The 24,572-nt window shown below is 42.3% G+C and overlaps 1 protein-coding gene and 1 long non-coding RNA gene across 2 annotated transcripts in view; one reads left to right on the top strand and one right to left on the bottom strand.

The window, feature by feature from the left end:
- Positions 1–24,572, top strand: part of VWA3A (von Willebrand factor A domain containing 3A) — a 39,364-nt gene that overhangs the window by 14,400 nt on the left and 392 nt on the right. The window contains exons 8-33 of the mRNA XM_075565978.1: positions 321–427; positions 1,830–1,955; positions 4,336–4,435; positions 5,072–5,137; positions 6,316–6,447; positions 8,269–8,407; positions 8,578–8,681; positions 9,318–9,398; positions 9,989–10,083; positions 10,725–10,844; positions 11,023–11,097; positions 12,026–12,170; positions 13,626–13,809; positions 14,317–14,387; positions 14,486–14,644; positions 16,844–16,934; positions 17,183–17,293; positions 18,667–18,764; positions 19,681–19,833; positions 20,563–20,671; positions 21,189–21,333; positions 21,605–21,749; positions 22,248–22,393; positions 23,296–23,422; positions 24,038–24,135; positions 24,287–24,354. Of these exons, the coding sequence (XP_075422093.1) occupies positions 321–427; positions 1,830–1,955; positions 4,336–4,435; positions 5,072–5,137; positions 6,316–6,447; positions 8,269–8,407; positions 8,578–8,681; positions 9,318–9,398; positions 9,989–10,083; positions 10,725–10,844; positions 11,023–11,097; positions 12,026–12,170; positions 13,626–13,809; positions 14,317–14,387; positions 14,486–14,644; positions 16,844–16,934; positions 17,183–17,293; positions 18,667–18,764; positions 19,681–19,833; positions 20,563–20,671; positions 21,189–21,333; positions 21,605–21,749; positions 22,248–22,393; positions 23,296–23,422; positions 24,038–24,135; positions 24,287–24,354 (2,995 nt within the window). The remainder of the gene's footprint in view (positions 1–320; positions 428–1,829; positions 1,956–4,335; positions 4,436–5,071; positions 5,138–6,315; positions 6,448–8,268; positions 8,408–8,577; positions 8,682–9,317; positions 9,399–9,988; positions 10,084–10,724; positions 10,845–11,022; positions 11,098–12,025; positions 12,171–13,625; positions 13,810–14,316; positions 14,388–14,485; positions 14,645–16,843; positions 16,935–17,182; positions 17,294–18,666; positions 18,765–19,680; positions 19,834–20,562; positions 20,672–21,188; positions 21,334–21,604; positions 21,750–22,247; positions 22,394–23,295; positions 23,423–24,037; positions 24,136–24,286; positions 24,355–24,572) is intronic.
- Positions 15,950–24,572, bottom strand: part of LOC142463350 (uncharacterized) — a 16,507-nt gene continuing 7,884 nt past the window's right edge. Inside the window, exon 3 of the long non-coding RNA XR_012787421.1 lies at positions 15,950–18,748. This is a non-coding gene — a long non-coding RNA (uncharacterized LOC142463350). The remainder of the gene's footprint in view (positions 18,749–24,572) is intronic.

Here is a 24,572-nt window from a genome sequence, read left to right as displayed (position 1 = left end):
GAGTTCACATATAAATTCTAATACCGGATATAATTCAGTCTCTGAGTTGAAAACATGCAAGAAATGGCTTTATAATATTATTTAAATGAGTAGGATGTAGAATTTTTTTTTTGTTGCAGGAATAATAGAAATACAGACTGTTATAAAATCAGGGGTAATACTTTCTTAAATCTACAAAAATAAATTGGGGATGAAATCTCAAAAGGCTTACGATAAAAAATGTAGTTGCACTGTTAAACTAGTGAGTCATTTTCTTGCTCTCTTGGTAATTGCGGCAATATTCTCATTAATTAATTAATTAAATATTCTTTCTTGTTCAGTGCCTGATGGACGAACAGCTCTGTTACAAGAAGCAGCTTTGCTTTCTCTCTTTCGGAACTGATGTTACATGTCTCTGGGGGACAGCGAGAGAGGTTAATGTGCGCATGTAAGTGCATTCAATTCCGAGGAAAATATCAGAGCAACAACACAAAGTACAAGATTGGTGTTTGAAGCACGGATCAGACGGAGAAATAAATCTGGAATGAGTGATTCACTTGTTCCTTTGTAGATGTTTCCAGCCAATGGTCTAGGACAGGGGTGCGCAAACTTTTCCCCCTGCGTGCTGTTGCCCCTCCCCCCCCGCTCACTCCCTCCCCCCACCTTACCTTGGTTCCGGCGTCAAATGACGTTGCGGGGTCATGTGACGTCACGTTTCCACGGTAACGTGACGCTGTGTTGCATGACAACGCGTCGCTGGAAGCCAAGGTAAGTGAGTTACAGAGGCCTCATGAAGTCCCCCGACATTTCATTTAAGAGCGCGGGACCTCTGTAACTGCTGCGCCCAACCTGGGAAATGTCGCGCCCCCCAGTTTGTGCACCTCTGGTCTAGGAAACAGCTTCAATCCAGAGATTATTCTGTGCTATTTTACTATACATACAGATGTAGCAAGACCCTGACTCATACAAAAAACCTATACTGTATATATATAATACCCAATGAGTGAGTCATAGGCTGGATCAGGGCTATTTCTGTCTGTGTGTGTTTGTGTGTGTGGCTGTGTCCATTGACTGGTGCTGAAGGGTCATGTGACCCCTCAGCACGCTTGAAAATCAATTTGCTCTGTCTCAGCAAGCGCCGTTCTATACTGTGTGCGGCCGTGCGCGTGCATGTGCGAACACGCGTGTACGGGCCGCATGCTTTTCGTGTGTATGCTGTGTATGCTGTGAGTGAAGGTACTGTGTATGTGTGTGTGTGTATGTGTGTGTAGAGATTGTGAGTTATGTTTTAAATAATATTTTTAAAAAAATGTTGTAATAAGAATTTTTAGTTATTTAACTTTGACACATGCACACACATACACGCACACGCACACGCACACGCACACACAAACATACATACACACATATGCACACAAACAAATTACAGCGCCGGTAGCGGTGCAAAATCATTCATTTCCTTATCTTCTCCCTCGTCGGTCCGCTCCAAGCTCCCTGCCATGCGCGGCCCTATTATAAAATGGCTGGCTATCCTCAGCCAACTAAAACGGCTGCGTAGCGCACACCCGCACTATAGAACCAGCCTAACTTGGGAGCGCGTACGTGCCCGCCCGCATGGCCGTACAGATTGATTTTAACTGAAGTGAGCACGCCCAGCGGCAGCGTAGACGCAGCCTTATTCCTTATCACCCCATGTGATAGGTAGAGCAGATTAATTTTGCATTGTCCAAAGTATACATATATTTGTAGCTGGGGCTACATATATTATACTGATTCTTATAACGCTACTTTTAAAGAAGGTCCAAACCGTTTTCTTAACACATTTCATGTTGCTCTGTCATTCTCTTTAGCCTACATGAAGCCAGGCAGTGGATTCAGGCGCTTCAGCCCAGTGGGGGCTGTAACTTACTTCAAGCATTAAGGAAAGTGCTGCGGATCCAAGAACTGGATTCTCTCGTCATTGTTGCGAGCAGCTGGTATGAGATTATGGGCTCTATTACCTAAGTGGGGCTAACTACAGAAAATATCAACCCTCAAATAAGGTTGACAAAAGACACTGCACAGTCTAGAGAGAGAAATATAGAAAACTGTATTTAGGAAAATACAGGCATACCCCGCATTAACGTACGCAATGGGACCGGAGCATGTATGTAAAGCGAAAATGTACTTAAAGTGAAGCACTACCTTTTCCCACTTATCGATGCATGTACTGTACTGCAATCGTCATATACGTGCATAACTGATGTAAATAACGTATTTGTAACAGGCTCTATAGTCTCCCCACTTGCGCACAGCTTCGGTACAGGTAGGGAGCCGGTATTGCTGTTCAGGACGTGATGACAGGCGCATGCGTGAGCTGCCATTTTCCTATTGGGCGATATGTACTTACTCGCGAGTGTACTTAAAGTGAGTGTCCTTAAAGCGGGGTATGTGAAACCCAGTGATTCAGTGTGGCGCAGCGGGGTATGCCTGTAAATATCAATCACCTATAGAAGACAAAAAATACACAATTTAGACCAATGCATGAGCTATATAGTACAATGTGTGTGTGTATATACAGTGTGTGTGTGTGTATTATATTGTTATATTCATGTGCCACAGCCCAGTGGCACTCTATGTGGCATTACATATAGTCAAGATTAGGTGGTTGTGGGCGTTTGAGCTTTCTGGGTTTGTGTGTTAATTAATTTCTGACTGGAATCAGTTGTATGGAGGTTGTGGCACCTCCCCCAGAGCTCACGTCACCTCCCCCTTTTTAATGGTGGATCTCATATTGCTGCAGGTAAGGAATCTATTATGGTTCTTCCCCCTCATACAGAAAACCAGGAAGCAGTGTTTGGAGGGGGGGTCCCGACAAACATCGTGGTCATGTTCCGGGCGCTGGTGCACTCCCGTATTCAGGCAGAGTACTCGTACGCCGAGTCTACTGGGACGGTTTCAGAGTTTGCCTCCCAGTGGGCGTTAGGCGGGGTGCTTTGCTCGGTATCCACCAATCAGGGTTCTTCAGATTTAACCCTTCTGTTTTAAGTGCACTTCATCAGTGCACTTGTTGGGTTCATTTAATTTTTGTTTGACTGGTTTATCTTTGTTCTACTTGGTAACAAGTAGAATTGCTGTTCAATCAGTTTCAAACCAGATCAAAATAGTCCCCCTCATACAGAGGTATAGGGAACAAATGCAGTGTAGTGTAGGACTTGCACTTATTATGGTTTACCTTGACGATTTGGTGTGCAGGCTTATGATGCTTTGGGCAAAATATCTAACTAAAAAAACATATTTTATTATTATTAGTATTAGCATTATTATTAGTACTGAAGCATTATTTCTTGCAATTATTACCATGTATGTTTTGTCATTTGGATGTAGCACTGGGCACCCCCTGTCGTTTGTTATATATATATATATATATATATATATATATATATATATATATATATATATATATATATATATATATTTATTTATTATATTCAATTTTATTTTTGTGTATCTTTATACCTTATTTGGGAGAGAAAAAATTCTGTTTATCCTTGGGAGGCACCGGCCATCCCCGAGACCTCATTTTATACATACTTACTCATTTCCTTTTTTTGCATTGCTGTGCTCCCTGTCACTGTTATTGTTTTGGTAGAACTAAGTGGTGCTAAACATTAAGTCCGCTTACGAGCTAGTCAGTTGAATGGGCCATAATGTACCTTCTGACTTTGCACCATTTAATAAACATTCCTTCAGTGCTCAGCAATGCATTGCACGGCAGCAGCCCGTATTTCATTGCATTTAGTGCTATTATGCAATCATAATTAGATTTCAGCTTTTATGAGTTGCCACCGAGTATGTAGGCTCGCTGCAGACTCCATTGGCACTGAAGATGGGACACAGTCATGTGAGCAAGCTTTTAGATGTGTAACCTGAATCCTAAAGAAGTGTGTGTATATATAGATGCTAATAGTGTGTAAGGCTTTAACTGTGCTGGAATGAAATAAGGTCTTCCTTTTAGTTCAGTCTTACATTTATTGACAGATATCTATCTATCTATCTATCTATCTATCTATCTATCTATCTATCTATCTATCTATCTATCTATCATATTTGCACATTGTTGTAGTTTACTTGCTTGAAGCATAAGTGTGTGCTCGTAAGATCAACAACACATTACAGTATGTATGTAGTTTCCTAATTAAAATAGACAAGTATATTATTTATATTAATGAAAACAAAAAAAAATCATGCTTATTTAATGTATACTTCTATCCACTCCTTGGCTGTTATCGAATCACTATGGTTTAGTATGCTTTTTAAATATCACCAGCTTTCCTTGTGCGTTTTGCATTTAATTCTTGTGTATTTTGTTACCAGTCCTGATCAGACATCAGAGGTTTTATCGGACTACCTTCAGCAGTGCACTCTGGGAAAAAATCTACAAATCCACACAGTTGCGTTTGACAGTATTGGCCAGGTAATCAGTTGTTGAAGCCTTGTCTGTAACATGTGTAACAGTATACATTATTAACCCATTAACTGCTAGAGTGGCCAGCAACTCATTGCAACATAGTAACACAGTGCATTGCTATCTCCTCTGGAAACAGTTGGGGATATACTCTCTCCACACAGCAGGAGACTAACATTTCGGATCAACTGGTAACTAACCGTTGTTTATTATGGATCCTTTGTGGCTTCCAACTGTTGTTTGAGATTGGTCGTGTAATCAGTGTCCCTTTCTATGGGGCTTCCAATTGGTTATAATCTTCAGGATCCGACCGCACAAGTGGAAATCTTTTAATATCAGAGAAGATGAAGTCATTGGGTTTACCCAACCTACACTCCACTGTATGTTGACTTCTCCAAGTAGTCTGTGATTTTTAGCCCTGCTCATTATTTAGGAAAGAGAATTATAACACAAGAACTCTCATGGTGCCATAGCATCTGCTGATCAAGGGGTAACACTGCCACCTTCCTAAGGACCCATATGAATGGTGTGTTTTGCACAATTGTGTTTTGTCAGTCTACATGATCTTCACAGGCTTCTGCTTTTGTGTAGCTTGATGTTATTAACGAGAACCACTGATCTATCCAGCTGTTCCTTCCATAATAGGCTACTTTACAGAGTATGGCAGAAGCAGTTGGGGGTCGTTTTCATTGCTACTCTTCCTGGAATGAGGTAAATTGGCTGGATATCAACTCTGAGTGTTTTCCTGACATTAATATCCCACGGCTATAGTAAACGAACACACATTTTTACAGCTTGTTCATTAAGTCTAGAAAGCAATTTTTGATGTAATTATTATTTTTTTCTAACGGCATTTGATCAAACTCACAAAAGCAAAGGACAATTCCTATTCCAATTAGTGGCTAAATCATTGTGTTTTGTAGTGGTGATGGAGGGGACTGTTTAGTCCCAGCTGTGCCTGTGATATAGAAACATGTAGATTGGACAGTTGTAGGGACTGATAACAGCAATGGCACTAACAGATGTAGCTGGTACTGCACCCGTTTACCCGACACTGCCTGAAAGCTGGTGTGTTGCTTAACAAGGGATTTGACATGGCGCCATTGAAACCAAATGATGATTCAACGCCGGCTGATAACTAAAGCTTTTATTTACAACATTGATGCATTAATAGGTGCAATAAGTTTAGTTACATCTGTAATCAGCAATTCTGCATCCCATAACTGTGTACAGGGGAATCCCTCCCAAACTCTGGTTCAGTTTTAAAACCCAAGCTTGGCCGATACTACAGAGCACTTTATTACGCACCCCTCCATCACTGAAGGTTAACAATGTCCCTGTTGTGTTCTGTAATGCGTTGCAGAGTAGGGTATACAGTACGTCCGATATCTTAGAAACTAGAAACACTGTGCTAGTGGTATGCTGTAGGGCATCTTTTGGTATCAGAAGAAATTTCAATGGGATATATATATATATAGCCAATAAAGAATATCACTTGTGAGCACATTCACATGTCTTAGACATGTCTGCAACCCTGCCTTTCAACCATTATCACCTAGCATACAGTGCTCCCACTGCAGCAAGGAATTCTGGGAAATGACATGCAAATGAGCACACAATGTGTCACCTTTTGTCTGGAACATCCATTCACATTGAGCCACATTTGCATGCCATTTCCCAGAATCCCTTGCTGCAGTGGTAGTACTGTATGCTAGGTGATAATGGTTGAAAGGCAGGGTTGCAGACCTTTCTAAGACATGTGAATGTGCTCACAAGTGATTTTCTTTATTGGCTATATGCTAATGGTGGAGGTTTTTTGTTGCCTTTTTCACCCACCATAACTTAAAATGTGATATATATCCCCATATGTGTTCTGCTGATTATTACAGGATGAGATATACACAAGCACTGATATCCAACTACTGGTCAATGAGTCCAAAAAAGCAATAGATGTTCTCTACAAGATCAAGGAAATGCGCCAAGGAAAGCTGGATGGTGCCCTTATAAGTATAATGCAGGAGGTAAGCTTAGTATTCTTCACCTTATTCTTACTGTATTTCTTTCCTATTTCTGTTTTTGGGACATTGGGAATATTGGCAAAGTATTTCACTTATAGGAGAAAGAGACCCTGCTCAACCTTGGAGCTTGGCTAGTGGATGGAATCGAGGGCGAGTGACAACCGAATAACTGTATAGAAAAAGAACCCCATTGATGCACTCTGGAACTGCATCTATAGAAATTAATACATCACTTTTGTTTACATATGTTAAAAAATGACCGTGGCAGGAAAGCAATAGGAGTTAAATAGGGATATCAATCCCAACTAGAGAGGACTGTGATTTAACTGTAATATTATATGTAAGTATATCTTTATTTATATAGCGCCATTAATGTACAAAGCGCTTCACAGCAGTAATACATGTGCTAATCATATAAATAACAAACAATTCAAATAACACATGATGGGAAGAAGCACTTCAGACATAAAAGTGAAATTTGGGAAAAGGAGTCCCTGCCCCGAAGAGCTTACAATCTAAGATTGAGGTGATTTGCTGTGTGTTCTGTGGTGCTGTGAAGTAGTGTTGTACCGGGTCCTAAATTTTCCGGAAACCGGGTACCCGGGCAAAATTAACCATTTTGCCCGGCCGGTTACCGGGACGGCACTTATCTGCAGGGTGAGGAAGACCACTGCGGAGGGTGAGGAGGTGTAACGAGTGCTCACCACAAACAGGACGGGACTGCGAGGCTGAGTTGTGGATGTTAGTGGCCACCGACCTACAACCGCGTAACCGCGTCCGGAGTGCAGGGTATGGGTCGTGTAGCCGGGTCGGGGTAGGAGAGGTCAGGTTGGTTGTGATACTCGCCGTGGTCTTGGATTGAAGAAGGTAGAATCATCGTTATCCGGAGCCGGAGTCAAGTAGGAGAGATGGTGGGTGTCCGGGAGCAGGCCGAGGTCTAGAGATCAGAGAAGGCAGGAGTCCAAGTGAAAGCTGGGGTCAAGGCACAAAGAAGCAAGACAGGAATGCAGTAGGGCAGCCGGCTGCTGTCCAATAGGCACGCTCCTGGAAATATTACTGTATGCTCATTTGCACGTCTTAGATAGGTTTGCAGCCCTGCCTTTCACCATTATCACCCAGCATACAGTGCTTCCACTGCAGCAAGAGATTCTGGGAAGTGACATGCAAATGAGGGAACATGGTCCCCTAAAGCTTATGCTTGCTGCATTTCACAGCTTTTGAGCACAGCCTGTGTTAAGATGCATAGCCAGTAAACCTACCCACAGACAGCTGTTTCGACCTTAATGGGTCTCATCAGTGCGAGGTTGGTTATACTGGCTATGCAAAAATGAAGCAGGGATAGGTTTCACCACACTTAGTTAAGTTATCTTCTCACAATCTATGGCTGAAAGGCCTGGTTAAAACATAAATAACCAGGCGCACAATAGTGATGATAGTAAAATCACCACTGTATAGAGCCAATGGGTGATTAACAATGATATATAACTATAGTAGTAGCCACCAAAAGTAATAGCAGATGCACCACATAAATACCTATAGAAATATAAGTCAGCGCAGGTAGAGATAGAACTAGTCACTGTGCTAATAGAGTGGTTGATGGATGATAGTTGCCATTTGTTAAATACACCTGAGACAGTGTATATAGCAAGATGATACTTCTCCTGTATGCTATAGGGATAGGTATAATAATAATAATAATAATATTAGGTAAGTGCCTTATCACAACACCAAACAGCGTATTGTCTTATTTCACTTTTATGAGCACATTCCATTGGGAACCCAGGGAAAAATATTGCGGTTTGCAAAGACTGTATTGTTTTACAGATCTCTGCAGAGGTCGCCAAGTTGCCGCCCTCTTCATTTCTGCCTAAACCTCCAAATCATGACGGTCCTTTGTGCATAGAGATGCCAAACTTCTCCCCCAAAACCTCAGCTCAATGGCTCAAGAAAAATGGATTGAAAGGTACGTACATGGGAACATCAACAGAGCCAAAGTGAGGCAATAAAATAGGAAGACGCGGTTTAAACGGAATACAGAAATAAGAAAGGGGAACCATTGTATTTTAAATATTACGTTTGAAATGGGTGGCACGTTATATGTAATGAATAACAAATACATCTTCATGTTTGCAGCCAGAAAACTCAGCCTCTATCACATTTTGGCTCCTAATGCATTTTCCCTGGTGGAGGAATTTGTACCCATCCTTCAGAAAACAGTCGCATCTACTCTTCATGAGGTGAATAAACAGTCTTTTTTTGGGGGGGTGCTTTAGTGGCTGTGTAACCTGGAGATTTGTGGCTGTGTTGTAGATGCAGACATCACTCGGGCAAAGGCTTCAATCAGCCACACAGCCTTTATTGCAGGACAAACGTATTCACAGAATTCCAAAACTACAAGCACAATAATGCAGCTAGGGCTACTTCTCACGTCCCCTCATAAATACTCTGAGCTTTACTCAGATTAGTGGCTTCCAGCCCTCTCTAAATGTAGAACGAGTCCAACAAAGTTTCTTAGTGCAATATCACCCCCCCCTGCGCCTTCTCTCTCTCCCGCCCCCGTACCTTCTCTCTCCCCCCTGTTCCTTCTCCCCCCCCCCCCATTCCTTCCCCCCGTGTCTTCTCTCACCCCGTATCTTCTCTCGCCCCCCTCCCCCCATGTCTTCACTCCCCCCCTCGTGCCTTCTCCCCCCTGGCTTTTGCAGGCAGTGTTGTACTTGTCAGCTTTCTATCAGGCAGAGGCGCTGATTAGCTCTGGCTGCCCTGCACCTGATTGCGCTATGCTTGTGGCCCAGCATCCCACTCCATATACCCTTCTGATTCATATTGTCTCGGAGAATGTTGGATAATAAATGATTAGGCTTCTTTGTTCGCAGCGAGCAATGATGCAGTTTGAATGGCATGATGGCACCGTCAAAAACGTTCACGTGGACCCTCCATTGCTGTATGAATATCAGGTAACACATTCATTTTGTACATCACATGTTAACGTTCCAATTTATCCTGTACTTAGAAAATCTATGTTGTGTTATGAATGGAATTATCTGATGCATTAAAATAAAACAAATGTCTAAATACATTATACCATATATTAGCATTGCTGTGTCACCATGAACTATTACTGGTGATCTACACAGTGCTGGAACTACCATATCTGCAGCCGTTTCTGCTGCACTCAGGCCCACCACCTTTAAGGGCCCATCCTCCATGCACCAGAGCACTGATCCGGCATTTAGCAGCCACAACAGCGTTCCCCCTCTCTGCCCCCCCCCCCCCTCCCCGGGCCTTACCTGTGGTGTGGGGCATTACACTGGGGCGGCGAAGGGAGCTCACTCAGGTGATCCTAACACAGAAGTTATGCTCCACCGGAAGTTGAGTCCAACTTCCGCAATCACCACCTGGGTGTGTTCCCTCCACTGTCGCTGCCCCTTCACAGGTGGGGCCCCAGGGGGAGAGGGGGGCATTTTTTTTTTTTTTTTAAAACCTTGCACCGGGCCTTAGTTCTGCCCCTGGATCTATATATAGCTCATTATGTTCTTCTTCACAGAAACGGCTCGGCAAAATTGTGAGAACCTATGAGAAAAGAATTGGCTGGCTTTCAGGTCATAGCAGAAGGCTTTGGGGAACGGTCTGCGAAAAAAGGTGCGTTGCGATGTACAAGAAACCTTCTTTTCCACAGCAACTGTGTCATGTAAGAAGACTGGTACAGTAAGCATGCAATGCAGATGTGTTCGCAAGGTTTGTTTCACTCCTGCACTACGCTCAATGTACCAGGACCCCGATTAATCACTCTGGGATGCAAACATAATTTCCCCAAAAAATGGACTTCCAGTTTGGACATCATTAATGTTGAACCCCAGACCGCTGATCGAAGTCCAGATACTTTTAGTGTAGTACTGTGCATTTTAACCTACAGCACCACCCAATATAAAGGAGTAAGGCAGGGATTCTCAACTCCTGTCCTCAAGACTCCCTCCCCACTCCCCAACAGCTCAGGTTTTCAGGATATCCTGCTTCAGCACAGGTGGCTCAGACTTTCACTGAGCCATTGATTGAGCCACCTGTGCTGAAGCAGGGATATCCTGAAAATCTGACCTGTTGGAGTGTCTTGAGGACTGGAGTTGAGAACCCCTGGTTCACTCCACTATGCAGTGCTGCGTACACAGCCAGCTATATCTATATATCTATCTATCTATATATATCCTTTCAGTTCCATCAATCTTGTAGCTTTAAAATGTTCTAACATAATATATGTGCTGAACCTGGTTTTGTTTTCTCTGCAGGGTTGTTTTGCTGGTGGACATATCTATCCCAAACTCCATGCACATTATCCATATCCAACATTCTCTGCGGCTTTTACTTGAGGAACAAATGGCAAACAAGGATTTCTTTAACGTTATAGCGTGAGTTAATATACGCATAGAAGAAAGTCACCAATGTAGGATTGGAACAGGACAGTGTTGTGACGGAGTTAACAGCTCTGTTATCTCAGGGAATATATCATTCAGGATTTTGCACGTGTGTTCCTTCTAGAAACATTAATATAAAATAATAATTTTGTTACTAATTTTGTTTTTGCAGATTTGGGAGTAATATTACAGCCTGGAAGTCAGAAATGGTTCCTTTAAGTCCTGAAAATTTGCAGAGTGCTTGGAAGTATGTTTTCAATTATAAAGCAATAACATATGTGACTTTCTAGCAATAGCTGTTAGATACTGTAGATACACGTACACCAGATTACCTGATAAAGCCACGAGAATGAACGATACACAGGCTATAATATTCTGTAATATGTTAGATTGCTCACATTTCTATACCATTTATTAATGTATAGCACGACATACCATACCACAGTATAAACATAATAATAGAAAAGTTATAGATCTCCTGTGTTACCTGCTGGTGTTAATGGTGAACACGGACCACAACTGAGATCAATAATGTCTCGTGTTATCAAGAAATCTCAATTGGTATATTCCCAATTTGTTTTATTAGCTTCATTACTTTGATCACCTCCATGCGCATTTTTTTCCCCAATTTTTTTTATTAAAGATCAGAGACATACAAGTTATTACATCCACTTAAAAAAAACTTCACGATAATCTTAACAGAGAGATTGCTTCTAAGTTATCTAAATCTTAAGGAGGCCCCAACTTGGGGCAACCCTTTTCTTAAATTGATCTCACCAACCGGCAGTCTCTAAGTGCTTTTAGGTGAGGACAGAAAGAGAAGAAGTGACAAACACAGGGGGGAAGGGAAAAGAAGGGGGAGGGAGGGGTGGGTATAGGGGGTCCGCATACAGGGGGAGATACGCAAGGGGGAGGTAGAGAGAAGCAGCGGCGGAGCAGGGCATCAGAGGCCTCCAATAGACGCTCTCTCCATGCGCATTTTTGAGCTGTTACCATGCCCTGATTCTATAAACTGGCTCGCTATCGCACAAAAGCTGGCTTCTGTGGGCTTTCCGTATAATAGCTGCAGATTGGCGCTATGGCGTTTTATAACATAAAAGCCCATGTTGCATACGTCATGTTTCTTATATAATATAGGTAATATCATGAAATATCTTGTGACCATCTGTTTCTAGATGGGTGCTCGGCTTACAGTGTGAAGGTGGCAGAAATGTTCTGGGCGCGATTAAAAGAGCCATGGAAGTCGACTTCATTGATAAAGAAAACCAGGAATCCCAAGGGATTTATTTGTTCACCAGTGGAGTCCCAGACCAGGAAGCGGTGGGTAATGGTCAACTTCACATTGCAGTTTGGCATAGTGTTATAGTAATTTACCATGTTGTATCCAAGTCATACATTCCGTAATACCAGATTGTTCTTCCAGTTCTAGCCGAGTGCCACTTTGAAGCCAAATTACATTTTTAAACCAGTTTTGCTGCCAGGAAATTGGAGTTCCATGTTTTTTTAACCATACAAAATTTGGGGGTCTCGCTTTGTAACCTGTACTGGAAGTGTAATAAACCCCTTCAATGCTGGAGACACTAGCAATCATGTGATCACCTCTCCAGAGCGTTCACGCCATCTTTTCCTTCTCCCAGTGACTTTAGCAAGTGGGGAAGGTCTTCCACCTTCCGTTTAAAGCGCTGACTGCGAACGTCTCCTAGAAAGCGAGCAAACCCCAATGACGTACAGCTTACATAATGGTGGCCCCAGGGTTAAGTGAGATTACTCAGGCAGGTGACACATTCCCTGAATTTTTTTAATGTTTGTTTCATAATGTAAAAGGTAGGCATGAAAGTCTATGGGGTCTGTGTGTCAACGCAAAAAGGATGAAAATCTGCCTTTAACAGCGACCTATCCCTGTTGAAGAAACTATCTCTAAAATCCAGCAGGGATCTGGTTAAGTGCAGCAGGCGATTAACCAGACTCCACCTGGCCAATTAAGTCTGTAAGAAAAGCCTCCTGTTGGAAACAGGAGAGAGATTCCTTAGCTCACATTTGGGCTGACAGAAGGAGAGCAGAGATGCCTGCACACAGGCACTGTTGAGCACAAAGCCTGTGCTGAGATCAAGACACATAGGACACCCAGAGACCTATATTTCCTGGACACAGAGGACCTAGGAACCTGCCAGAGACTGACATGGAGGGCCACCTGCTTAAGGTACCTCCTGAGACTTTGGGGTGATAGGCTGGTAATGGGAATATCCTTCCAGTCCTGCAGATAGGGTCTGGGGAAATAAGTTTGTCCTTACAAATGGATAGGGGTTTGTTATTTTGTTGTTTTTGTATGTTTTGCCTGGATAAAGGAACAGGCTCAATAAAGCCAAGATATAATTTAACCCAAATCGGTCTCCATTATATGTACCTCTGCACACATCTCTTACACTGCCTCATATGTATCAAGGAATACGTCTAATTGATATCAATAGAATTTTTTCTTCAATACATCTGTTCAGTGTGTTTAGCCTTAACACATAGCATGTCATTTTATATAGTCCGAAGCTGTTTTCTGATTAAAATATCCATTGCCTTCAATCAGGATTTCTGTCCGATAAGGGCCCAGATGGCCACATCGGACTAATAGAATAAGGCCTGTAACCCTCTAAGTACACACACAATACAATGTACTGCAGGCCCCTTCGGACGTGAAGTGATTAAAACCTAGGCAATCATTGATGGCAGATGAGAAATGGTGGGTTAATGGTATAGTCCTTGTGCTTTTTGTCTGTCCCGCAGCACGCCGTGTGTGCTTACCTGTCTGAAGCTTCCAGCGCCTGCGATTTACAGCTTCACGTTTGCCTGTTCAACTTCAATGAATTTAATTCGGAGATGGCTATAACTGACGGTAGTGACACACTCTCTGTTTTGCAAGACTTGGCAAACGCTACTAATGGAAGATTTCACTGGTTTGATGACAAAGGTAGCGCTTGGTATACGTGGGAAATATTGACTTGAGATGTTTAAAGCAGAAATCCAAGCTTTGCATTTTTAAAAAAAATAGGATTGAAGCGGGGGATCTTCGTTGCTGAACCCCATTCATTTCAGAATCAGGGACCTCTTGATTACCGAAATACTTACCTCTAAAGGGGGTGCCAGTAGCAGCTTCGGCTGGGCTAGCTGGGGTTCTCGTAATGGCGGCTTAAATGTCCCACGTTACACGGGCCAATAGGAGGCCGTGATGTCATCCCTTTCAGCTTTCTATTGGCCTGCGTGACCGGGAGATTTAGACAGCACAGCGATATCAGCACCCCCTTCGGAGGTATGTATCTCGGGAAGCAGGGGGTCCCCGGAGCAAAATGAATGAAGTTCAGCTCTGGAGACCCCCTGCTTCGATCTATTTAAAATAAAATCAAAAAACGTATAGCTTGTACTTCTCCTTTTTAAAACTATTTTTTCCCCCTTGGTAACATGTATTGCTTATTTTCAGGTATGATTGAAAGTGATGATATCAATTATATTATCGCAGAGATGGAAAAAGCAGTTGGCTACTCCAGAAAGGTCTGTGTGATTCGACGTGTATTTAAAAACAATGTCATTGTATAAATAACTATGTGGCTCACTATAATATATATATATATATAATATACCCATCGCAGTGTGCTTACCTGGTGGAATCACTAAAGCAACGCTCGGGAAACAAGGAGGGGAGCATGACCTCCCCAGAGGGAGGAGCAGTGGTCCCTTTACAGAAGGAGAAATACAAGCAGCGGAAATTAGCCCTCCCAAAACCAACCGCACTGTCACTTGCAAGAATGGTGTGTTTTATTTTCTTCAATACTTCTATTTTATGGAAAGGGGGGGGGGGGGCGTGATAGACAGCACTCTGACACAATGACTCAGCAAGGTTGCAGGGTGCACGGAACAGGAAGGGACCCTAATACCCTTCAAAAGTACTAACAATCCAAAAAATAGTACCAGCACTCTCTGTCTCACAGCTACAGATATAAGCGAATACCAGTGTAGGGAATATGAATAATTTAATCACAGAAAAAAGGAATAGGTGCAAAACAGCGCTAGGGATACTGATGAATAAATGTTCAGGCAGCCAGGTGAATGACTGGTGGTACAACCAGTCAGGGAAACAGATGAAACAAAGGGGTTAACCGGCGCCAAAGAGGGTAAATACCAGTCCTGTTGTGACAGTCCAAATACAGTCCTTGGGATGATGAATGGTGATGATTCTCACCTCAGCAGTGCATATGTGAAAAAAGAGAAAGAGAAATAATAGTGCAGTAAATCAACACAGGGGGGGGGGGGGGTGATCACAGATATTGACAAAAAACAACAAACAAGACATACAAACATATAACACTAGCACGGCCTAAATATTAATAAAAAGCATATTTATTGATGTGGAAATGTGCATAAACCGCATCCGGAGGGGTAAAATTGCAACCCTACTCACACCTTGAAGAAGTACGCGCATGCGTACGAAACGCGTCGGGAAGTTTCAAGTTTTTAGAGTGTTCCAGTGTGGTGAAGTCTGCAGTTCCAAAGGAGAAACTCTGCAGTCTCCAACTAGTGTTTTGAACCGAGGTACGGCGATATTGCGGCTGCTGATGAGGACTGGAGGACTGGAGTCCTGTGAGCCGGTGGAGAATACACAACGGGGGTGACGTCACGTCCGCCCAGAGGCCTCGTCATCTGAGTCATCTGCCTGGCTTCCTAGTCACGTGTGGACGCCAGCACAAGTGCTCCGGTCGCCATCTTGAGAGCCCAGCTGCATACAGCAGATCTGCCTGTACCTTTCCAGCATTTTGTGAGTAGGGTTGCAATTTTACCCCTCCGGATGTGGTTTATGCACATTTCCACATCAATAAATATGCTTTTTATTAATATTTAGGCCGTGCTAGTGTTATATGTTTGTATGTCTTGTTTGTTGTTTTTTGTCAATATCTGTGATCACCCCCCCCCCCCCCCCGTGTTGATTTACTGCACTATTATTTCTCTTTCTCTTTTTTCACATATGCACTGCTGAGGTGAGAATCATCACCATTCATCATCCCAAGGACTGTATTTGGACTGTCACAACAGGACTGGTATTTACCCTCTTTGGCGCCGGTTAACCCCTTTGTTTCATGAATAATTTAATGACACTAATCATAAACTGAAATTATAGCAACAATAGCCAATACGCCAATGCAAGAATAAATATCAACAAAGAGGAAATAAAAAATATAGGGGGTAGAGGGGAAAGAAGGAGAAGGGGAAAAAAAACACAAAAGAAAAGCAAAATATCACAAAAATGGAAAAAGGAAAGCAAACTAGGGGGGCGACGTTTTGAGGGGTGACCTCTTCATCTGGCCCATTCCCCCTGGTCCCAAAGGGTCCCAGAGGTACTTCCCTAAGCCTTCCCTCCCCACTGTCAAATGATCCCACACTCAGCTAATGATATAAATCTAAAGTCTAAAGAGGGCAAATCACATAAGCAGATATCTATTCTATTCTATTTTGTGGTACAGTGTTGTATTTTTATTTCTATGGTGGGAACTGTGGGGGAGTAGATGGGGTTCCGGGGGGCAGGGGTTTCAGGGGGGGGGGTTGGGGGGTAGAGGTCCCTGTAGCTGAAACACACTATTTTTCAGCTTCTATTCCTATTTCCTTTCAAATATTGCAGGTCAGGCGAATCAATAGGAAGCCAGAAGGTCATCCTCTGCTGCTTCCTATTGGACGGTCATTTAAATCCCAGTGAGAAACCATGAAGTCATGGCAATAACTTCACTGGTGAGTCACTCTGGAGCCGGGAGCTGATAATAGCACGGTTCCCCCCTGGGCAATGCCCCGGCTCCCATACTGTGAAAAAAAGGGGGTCAAAATTGCGGGTTCGCTGCTTAAATACAACATGATAATTATTGAGATCATTGATATGTGTTGATATAGTTGGTATGGATATATGTGCTCCAAAGAGCTTATAAATACAGGCTCAAAGCAGCAAAACAAACACTGATTTACAGGGTAACAAGGAAGACCAAGAAGGCAAGAAGGATCCGGCACTGAAAGCATTAATGTGGCGTCCAAATAGTGCAAAGGCAGATATCCCCGCAGGTATGTGTTATTTCATTCAATGCTCTTTATCCAGCTCAGGAGAGATTAATGTATGGCATTTGATTTAGCCTTTCTAGCCTACGTTTGATGTTGAGATGAGCATTTCATTAGATTATGGGAATTACTGTTCTATCACTAAGAAACAATGCAAACACAGCTCACATAACCATACATGAGATTAATGAAGAAGTACATAGGGGAAGATTGTGAGTGAAGAAATCCAATATTGCCATGGTTCTTAATTTCAGCCCGGCCAATGAAAGATTGGCATCTGACTGGTCCCGACGCGAAGGTGAAACATAAGAAGCAACCGAAGATGTCTTTTAATGTATTTTATACCGAAAATGGGAAAAATGTAGGTAAGTTTTACTCTCACAAATGACCAGGTTTTTTTTTTATAGAATGCACAAAGAGTATTCGAGCCAGGAACTTGGGATACCCCTGGCAGGGGTCTAAGGGGTTAAATCATTATAAAGCTGGGTGCTAAGGCAAAAAAGGAACAGTTCAGGAAACACAACTAACTAATGAATAAGCAGTAGCCATGCACACCAAAAGTCAGAAAGCTCAAATTTATGCGAAAAAAGGTAATTTCGTGAATACGTTTCGGTGCAGAGCACCTTCATCAGAGATAACCGTGCCCTGCACTGAAACGGATGCAGAGATGAATTTGATGAGTTATTACATTACTTTGTTTGCATTCATTTGTACTTTTCGACTTTTGGTGTGCTTGTTTACCGCTTATTCATTAGTTCTGTTGTAACAAGGGTACCCCATGCTTCTCGAGATATTTCAATTTGGTGCATTTCTCACACCTATGAAAACAAAATCATTATATACGGCATATTTAATGGTGTTTCAAAGGTACAACTAGAGGCACTAAATCTGAAAATAATACAGAGATCTGCCTTTGAGGAGTGTAAAATGACTGCAGTTTCTTCTAGTAAATAATAGCTTTGTTGTTTAATGATTAAATACATTTTTCATGATAGCGGAATAATTATATGTAAGCTGCCAGCTCTGACCTTAAATTGGTTGTGCAAGCTTTACAGCATCCCAGAAAAGGGAGGGAGCTACAAATGGCTCCTTTGCATGTCTGCTCCCAAACTCTTTATATTAGCAACTTAAACACTGTATCATGTTTAAGGCTAGGTCCCCAAGGGCCGCTGCTGCGACAGGCGTGTGCCGCGCACACAAGGTACGGCCCTCTATGGGGCCAGCCCCAGTAGCTGCCTGCGCGCCCCAGGCACAATGCGCGACCTCATTTTGCTAGTGGCGACGGAGCGCTGGCCATGTCACGGCGGCGGTTCAACCAATGAAGGCGAACCATCCGCGTGACGTCATGGCTGCGCCCCTGCCACGCCTCCCCGTTGCGCGCTGCCTGGAGTCCACCAGGGCGCGCTGCTGCCGGAAACGAGCGCTGCACGCACTGGGACCTTTGCCCGACTGGCACAGATTCTGACCCACCACACTGAGTACAGGGAAATATCTGCCACAGGTCACTTAATGCCCCGGAGTTATCTCAGTGCAATCCGCTGAATCACGGCTCAAATTGGCCACATCTGCCATTAATTTTAACAGCAAATACCACCGATTCAGGCGCGATACAGCGAGTCGCGCTTTGATGACTCCCAAGCAATGAATGCACAATAAGTCCGACACTCTTAATTGTAATTTCACTGGTCTCTGTGATAAAATGACGAGATATTATTCTGTTCTTTTCGCAACTGTGCAGGAATCGTATACAAAGAATATCCATCGGCCAAACCGGTGCGGAAATCCGTTCCTTTCATTGTATTGCCGAAAGAAGAAGAAATCTGTTCAACAAAAGAGGTAAAACACAACTTTATCAGTACAATATCTTCACATAACGTATCCCAGAAGATTAGAAGAAATAATTGCGTGGTAGTTAGGAGGTGACAAAGTGAACTTAATAATAAAAGTTACTATCTCGTGGATGGCTCAGAAGATTACTTATTACAAAGCGGAAGGGGGGGGGGGATAAACTGATTTTAGTGGTGCTGTAACTTTAAATGAACATCGAAAAAGAAGATTGTGTAAATACTTTTTCTTCCTTTTTAATATAAAAAAGTTGGAATATTTGTCCTTACCATTATATGAAAAACCTAAATGGGTAAGGGACGTACAATCGGAATATATGGGATGGAAGTGAATCCCAAATAAACCTTAACCAACACTGTCGCTTAACTTGTTATTTCAACATTTTCTGTTGTTAATTGTACACAGTTGAATCCTATTGCCATGTTTATTTTTAGTTCAAAATTAAACAAAATAAATAAAAACAGTTTATAACTATATTTAACATTGACAGTTTATAGGTGCAAATAATAATGCCTTAGAACAGTGGTGCTCAACTCCAGTCCTCAACCTCCCCCCCAACCCCCTCCACCCTCCAACAGGTCAGGTTTTCAGGACATCCCAGCTTCCGCACCGGGGATTGATTGATCCACCTGTGCTGAAGCAAGGACTGATTGAGCCACCTGTGCTGAAGCTGGGATATCCTGAAAACCTGACCTGTTGGGGGGAAGGGCTTGAGGACTGGAATTGAGTCCCCCCTGCCTTATATAATAAGGTGTTATCAGACAAATATTGTCCAGGGAGCAGATAGCTTATAGTGTTAATGCTCCTACCTTTAGATGTATTCGAATTACAAACACACACAAAAAATATCACATACTTCTGCAGAACTACTGTAAGTGAATGGCTCTCATTTTCTTTTTCCAAAAAGTGGTTGAAAAGATACAGTTTAAAGAAGCAGAGGCTCGAGCTGCCCAAGTTGATGTTTGGTCCGGACTGTACACATCAGAAAAAAATGGTGCGGTCCTTGCAGAAGAAGGTGTCTGCAAGGTACTGCACCATCTTCCCCAGCGTGCAGGTCAATGTGAGTCACATCTCTTTAACATGAGGGCGTTGTATGTGACTGTGCATAGATTACATATACATGAATAAATAACACAAGGATACATTGTTTTATGCTGTAATCTGTGTTTACATAATGCTTGTTCAGTAAACTAAACCAGTGGTTTTCTCCCCCAAAAATTGGTTAAGGAACCCTATAATTATATTGTGAAATTCTGCGGCACCCCAACCCTCTCTAATAGCGCGTCTGAGATCAGATGCATTGTAAGGAGCCCCAACCCTCTCTAATAGCGTGTCTGAGATCAGATGCATTGTAAGTAACTCCAACCCTCTCTAATAGCGCGTCTGAGATCAGATACATTGTAAGGAACCCCAACCCTCTCTAATAGCGCGTCTGAGATCAGATACATTGTAAGGAACCCCAACCCTCTCTAAAAGCGCGTCTGAGATCAGATGCATTGTAAGGAGCCCCAACCCTCTCTAATAGCGCGTCTGAGATCAGATGCATTGTAAGGAACCCCAACCCTCTTTAATAGCGGTTCTGAGATTAGATGCATTGTAAATTGTACCAAATCCAATTTTCAAATGACCTGAAAATTGCACGGAACCCTTTAGGGGTGCCAGGGGAAATCCGGTTGAAAAACACTGATCTAAACCATGCTGCTTCTGAATTTTGTTATGCCATTCATGAAACTACTTGTTAAGAAAGAAACACTTGTGAGACTTTGCCGAATTCTTTCTCAAATTGCAGGGCGTTCTGAAACATCTGCAGTTCCAGCCGAAAGAGCTGGAAGATTATATTGAGCAGGTGGAGAAGATGCTACGACGTTACATTCAGCGAATGCAATGGCTTTTGTCTGGTAACCTTTCTAATTCTATTTTGTAACAAAACAGAAATGAAAAGGGAAAAGGTGTATTATAATTTAAGCAGCTGTAGAACAGACTGTTGCCATGAAAACATCTGTTCAGGTTTGTTTATCTTGTATAAATGTTTTGTAATATTGAATAGCTACAGTAACTGCGCGTTCAGGTTTAAATTCTGGAATGCTTTTATTTCTAATGCAGTGCTTGGAAAAATAATCTTACAGAACATCTGTAGTAAGAATACTCTAATAGCCTGGCCATTGTGGTATAAATCACAATATGTATGGTACAGTAATATTGGCAAGGTTGAAGATACTAGGTGAGATACAAAGGCTTGCCCAAGTTTCCACCATTGACACTGTTTTTTTTTTTTCAACTGTAGAGACCAGTTTCCAATTGTAAGGCCACTCGTCCTCCATCAATCAAATGCACACTGCATCCAGATTAACTGGAAGATCTAATTTCCAATTACATGTGTAATAGTCTAAGTTTAAACGTTGTTGTGTTTTGCAGGAAGTCGGCGATTATTTGGAACCATACTGGAGACTGAAGTGTGCATTTTAATAGATGCATCTAGTTCCATGGCTCCTTTCCTGAGAGAGGTGCAGAAGGAGCTTACATCCCTCCTATGGGAACAGTTAAGGGCCAGAAGCGTCTGGTAGGTTGTAAGTTGTTGTGCTAGCATGGGGTGGCCAACTCCAGTCCTCAAGGGCCACCAACTGGTCAGATTCAGCACAGGTGGCTCAGTCTTTGACTGAGCCATTGATTGAGCCACCTGTGCTGGAGCAAGGATATCCTGAAAACATGTCACTAGTGTCATAAAAGCAGGAAAGCATTACATTGTATATTAAAACCTGCTTGTTTAAATGAATTACTACTGCACAACCCTTCTCATTACCATGTTCCGTTGGATTCATTTCCCTATGCAGGTTTAATATGATAAGCTTCTCAGAAAACATAGAAACCTGGCAGGAGTGCTTAGTGGAGGCCACAGATGAAGCGTGCCACGATGCGGTGCAGTGGCTGTCAAGGCTTAAGCCCCGTGGTAATACCTGCATTGTCCATGCCTTACAGGTTCGTGTTCTTTGACAAGAAGCAGAACAAAGTATCATAGACCACCCATTGCCCTTCGGTTCCCTGCCTTTATCTCATCTCTTGTTGACCTGTACAATACCCTTTACAGCATGGGTGGCCAACTGCAGTCCTCAAGGGCCATCAACAGGTTAGGTTTTCAGGCTACCCCTGCTTCAGCACAGGTGACTCAATCAGTCCCAGCTTCAGCACAGCCACCTGTGCTGAAGTAGGGATATCCTTCAAACCTGACCTGTTGGTGGCCCTTGAGCACTGGAGTTGAGCACTCCTGTTGTACTGTCTCCATTTGCATTCTTCCTTTTTTTTTTTTTTTATTACTATTTTTCGCTGAAGCTTTCTTGCCTCCTAGAACATTAAAACGTTTACTTCCAGGAATATTTCATTTCACTAATTCCGAGTGTTTGCAATTGTTTTCCTAATCTCGAGACACTTGGACGTGGCGCCTCATCCCATGCTCTTATTTCTTTTGCTTCTTTTCAGAAAGCTTTTCAGTATCCAGATGTGCAAGGACTTTATCTCCTCACAGATGGAAGGCCAGACACAAGCTACAATCCTGTCCTAGCAGAAAGCCTTTTAAAGTTACATAATATCAAAGTTCACACCATTTCTTTTAAGACTTCTGAAAGGTATGCAGGTAAAATGGTACAATAAAATAGCAAGCCAAAACCTATTTGCCTGATGTATATAATTACTTACAATAATGAGCCGTAATAATTTATTTATTACAATATTTACATAGCGACCTTATCAAGTAAAACAATGGTGGGGTTACATATGATACATTGTGATGAGCAATAGAGTACTTGTTAAGATGTCTGTGGTGGGCAGGGGTGGGAATGGTAGTCGGGCTATGGGTTGGGTGCATTGAGAGCTTGCTTGGTGGGTGGGCAGGAGTGGGAACATTATGGTCGGGTTATTGGTTAGGGTCATTGAGAGCTTGCTTGGTTAGTGGGTAGGGGTGGGAACACTATGGTCGGGCTGTGGGTTGGGTGCATTGAGAGCTTGCTTGGTGGGTGGGCGGGGGTTGGGGATAGGTCTCTGGATTTAGTCTAGTCGGCAGCATGGTGATGGGTCTGACCATAGAGGTGTAAAAAATTCCTTCAATCAGTTTTTGCATTCCATGAAGTGCATGAGAATTGAGTCCATAGTTGTTTGATTGCCATGTTACCAACATCAATCTTACTAAATATAGCAAAACACCATTTAAAATTAAAGGGATTTTACACAAAGGTCAGACTTTTTAAGTGCAAATGTTCTGAATTTAAGCTTGTGTCAGGGCTAACATGCAAATCTTTTTAACAATTAGTCAGAAGTTAATACAGATTGGAATAATGCTTTAATTTCAGCTTAATATTTGTCCTAATACCCATTTAATTTAATTAGAATAATTAATACTGCTCTGTTTTTATATATATACATCCATGCTATTTGGTTCATTAAAAGAGTACGTTAATTATATAGAACTATGCATATGCTCCGACTCATGGTCCATTGTTTCCTCTGCTTTCTCACACTCCCATCGACACAGAATTGGAAATGACTTTCTGCGGACGTTGGCTACCCTTTCTGGTGGACGTTACCATTCTTGCCACGGAGATAAGCATGGACTCTTTGTTGCGCACAGAATGTTGACTGAGGGATTCAACGATGAAGATGTATGTTCTTCAACTAAATGAGTACTGTACAGTAGTATGCTTTTTTTAATCCAGAACGAAACGCTTCGTTTTTTTAGTGGACATGAGTACTCCTGGTTACAAATGCTCAGTGAAAGCTTGCAGGTTAAGTACATTATTTAACTTTCACTGCCAGATTTTAGTTGCTAACCCTACATTAACTTTCACTTCCTTCAGTCGGATAACACCTGACACGTTCTCATAAATCCGGTTATTGCTTTCTCCTCCCTAAAAGAATGGACACTGACTGTGTAAAAAACGATTTGCCTGTATTTATTCGGATGAAGTCCGACACTGGGAGATCACTGTTAAATTGTAGATGTCAGTACAACCATCGGTTGAGATAAATACTTTGGCTAAAATTCATCAAGTAAATATTGATTGAACAATCACGCTGCGTTATCACTATGATCAATGAACTACATTAGTACATTCACTGAAGCGAATTGGATAAGTATAACTGTTTTCTCATGGTTGTTGTTAGATCCATTTTGACTCAGAACATGTCTTATTAAATTATTAAAGTACAGCATACTGAGACGTGCGAATTGTATCAATGTTGACTTGACTTTTATTATTATTATTATTATTTTTAAGGACCCTGTCCTCCCAATATATGAAGGTGATGATTTAAAAAGACTTGCTAAAGAAATAGCCAAAGCTCGACGATTTGTAACACAAGCAAGATCATTCCGGTACGTATCTGTACAATCCGCGTCACCTATCAATATTCATAGTGCCCTGCTGTAAACTTGGCTTTCATATATTCTCTGCAAAATGCTACTCCATAAAGGATTTGAAATGTTCAAAACAGTACACTTTATATTTTTTGTTTTGTGAAAACAGGGTACTAATACTAGAAAAACAGAAATTGGGCTCTAAAGATGTGTCTTTGGAAGGAAGTGAACTTTCCGGTAAGCGTCAAGAGAGAAATCTTTTACATTTTACCATTTACAGAAAAAATGTCTGGGTATATTTATAGAAAACAGAGAATATGTGAAAATAACCATTGCACCGAGCCCAGCGGTTACAGAGGCCCTGCTCTCTTCCACCAATAAAACTGATTGCTGGGGGAAGAGCGCAAGGCCTCTGCAACTGTCTCTTACCTTGTCCGGCGGCATCTTCTCCTGCA

The sequence above is a fragment of the Ascaphus truei genome, chromosome 11 (genome assembly GCF_040206685.1).
Source record: "Ascaphus truei isolate aAscTru1 chromosome 11, aAscTru1.hap1, whole genome shotgun sequence".
NCBI classification, from domain to species: domain Eukaryota; kingdom Metazoa; phylum Chordata; class Amphibia; order Anura; family Ascaphidae; genus Ascaphus; species Ascaphus truei.
The sequence above is the reverse complement of the archived record's forward strand: the minus strand, read 5'-3'. Positions and strand labels throughout refer to the sequence as shown.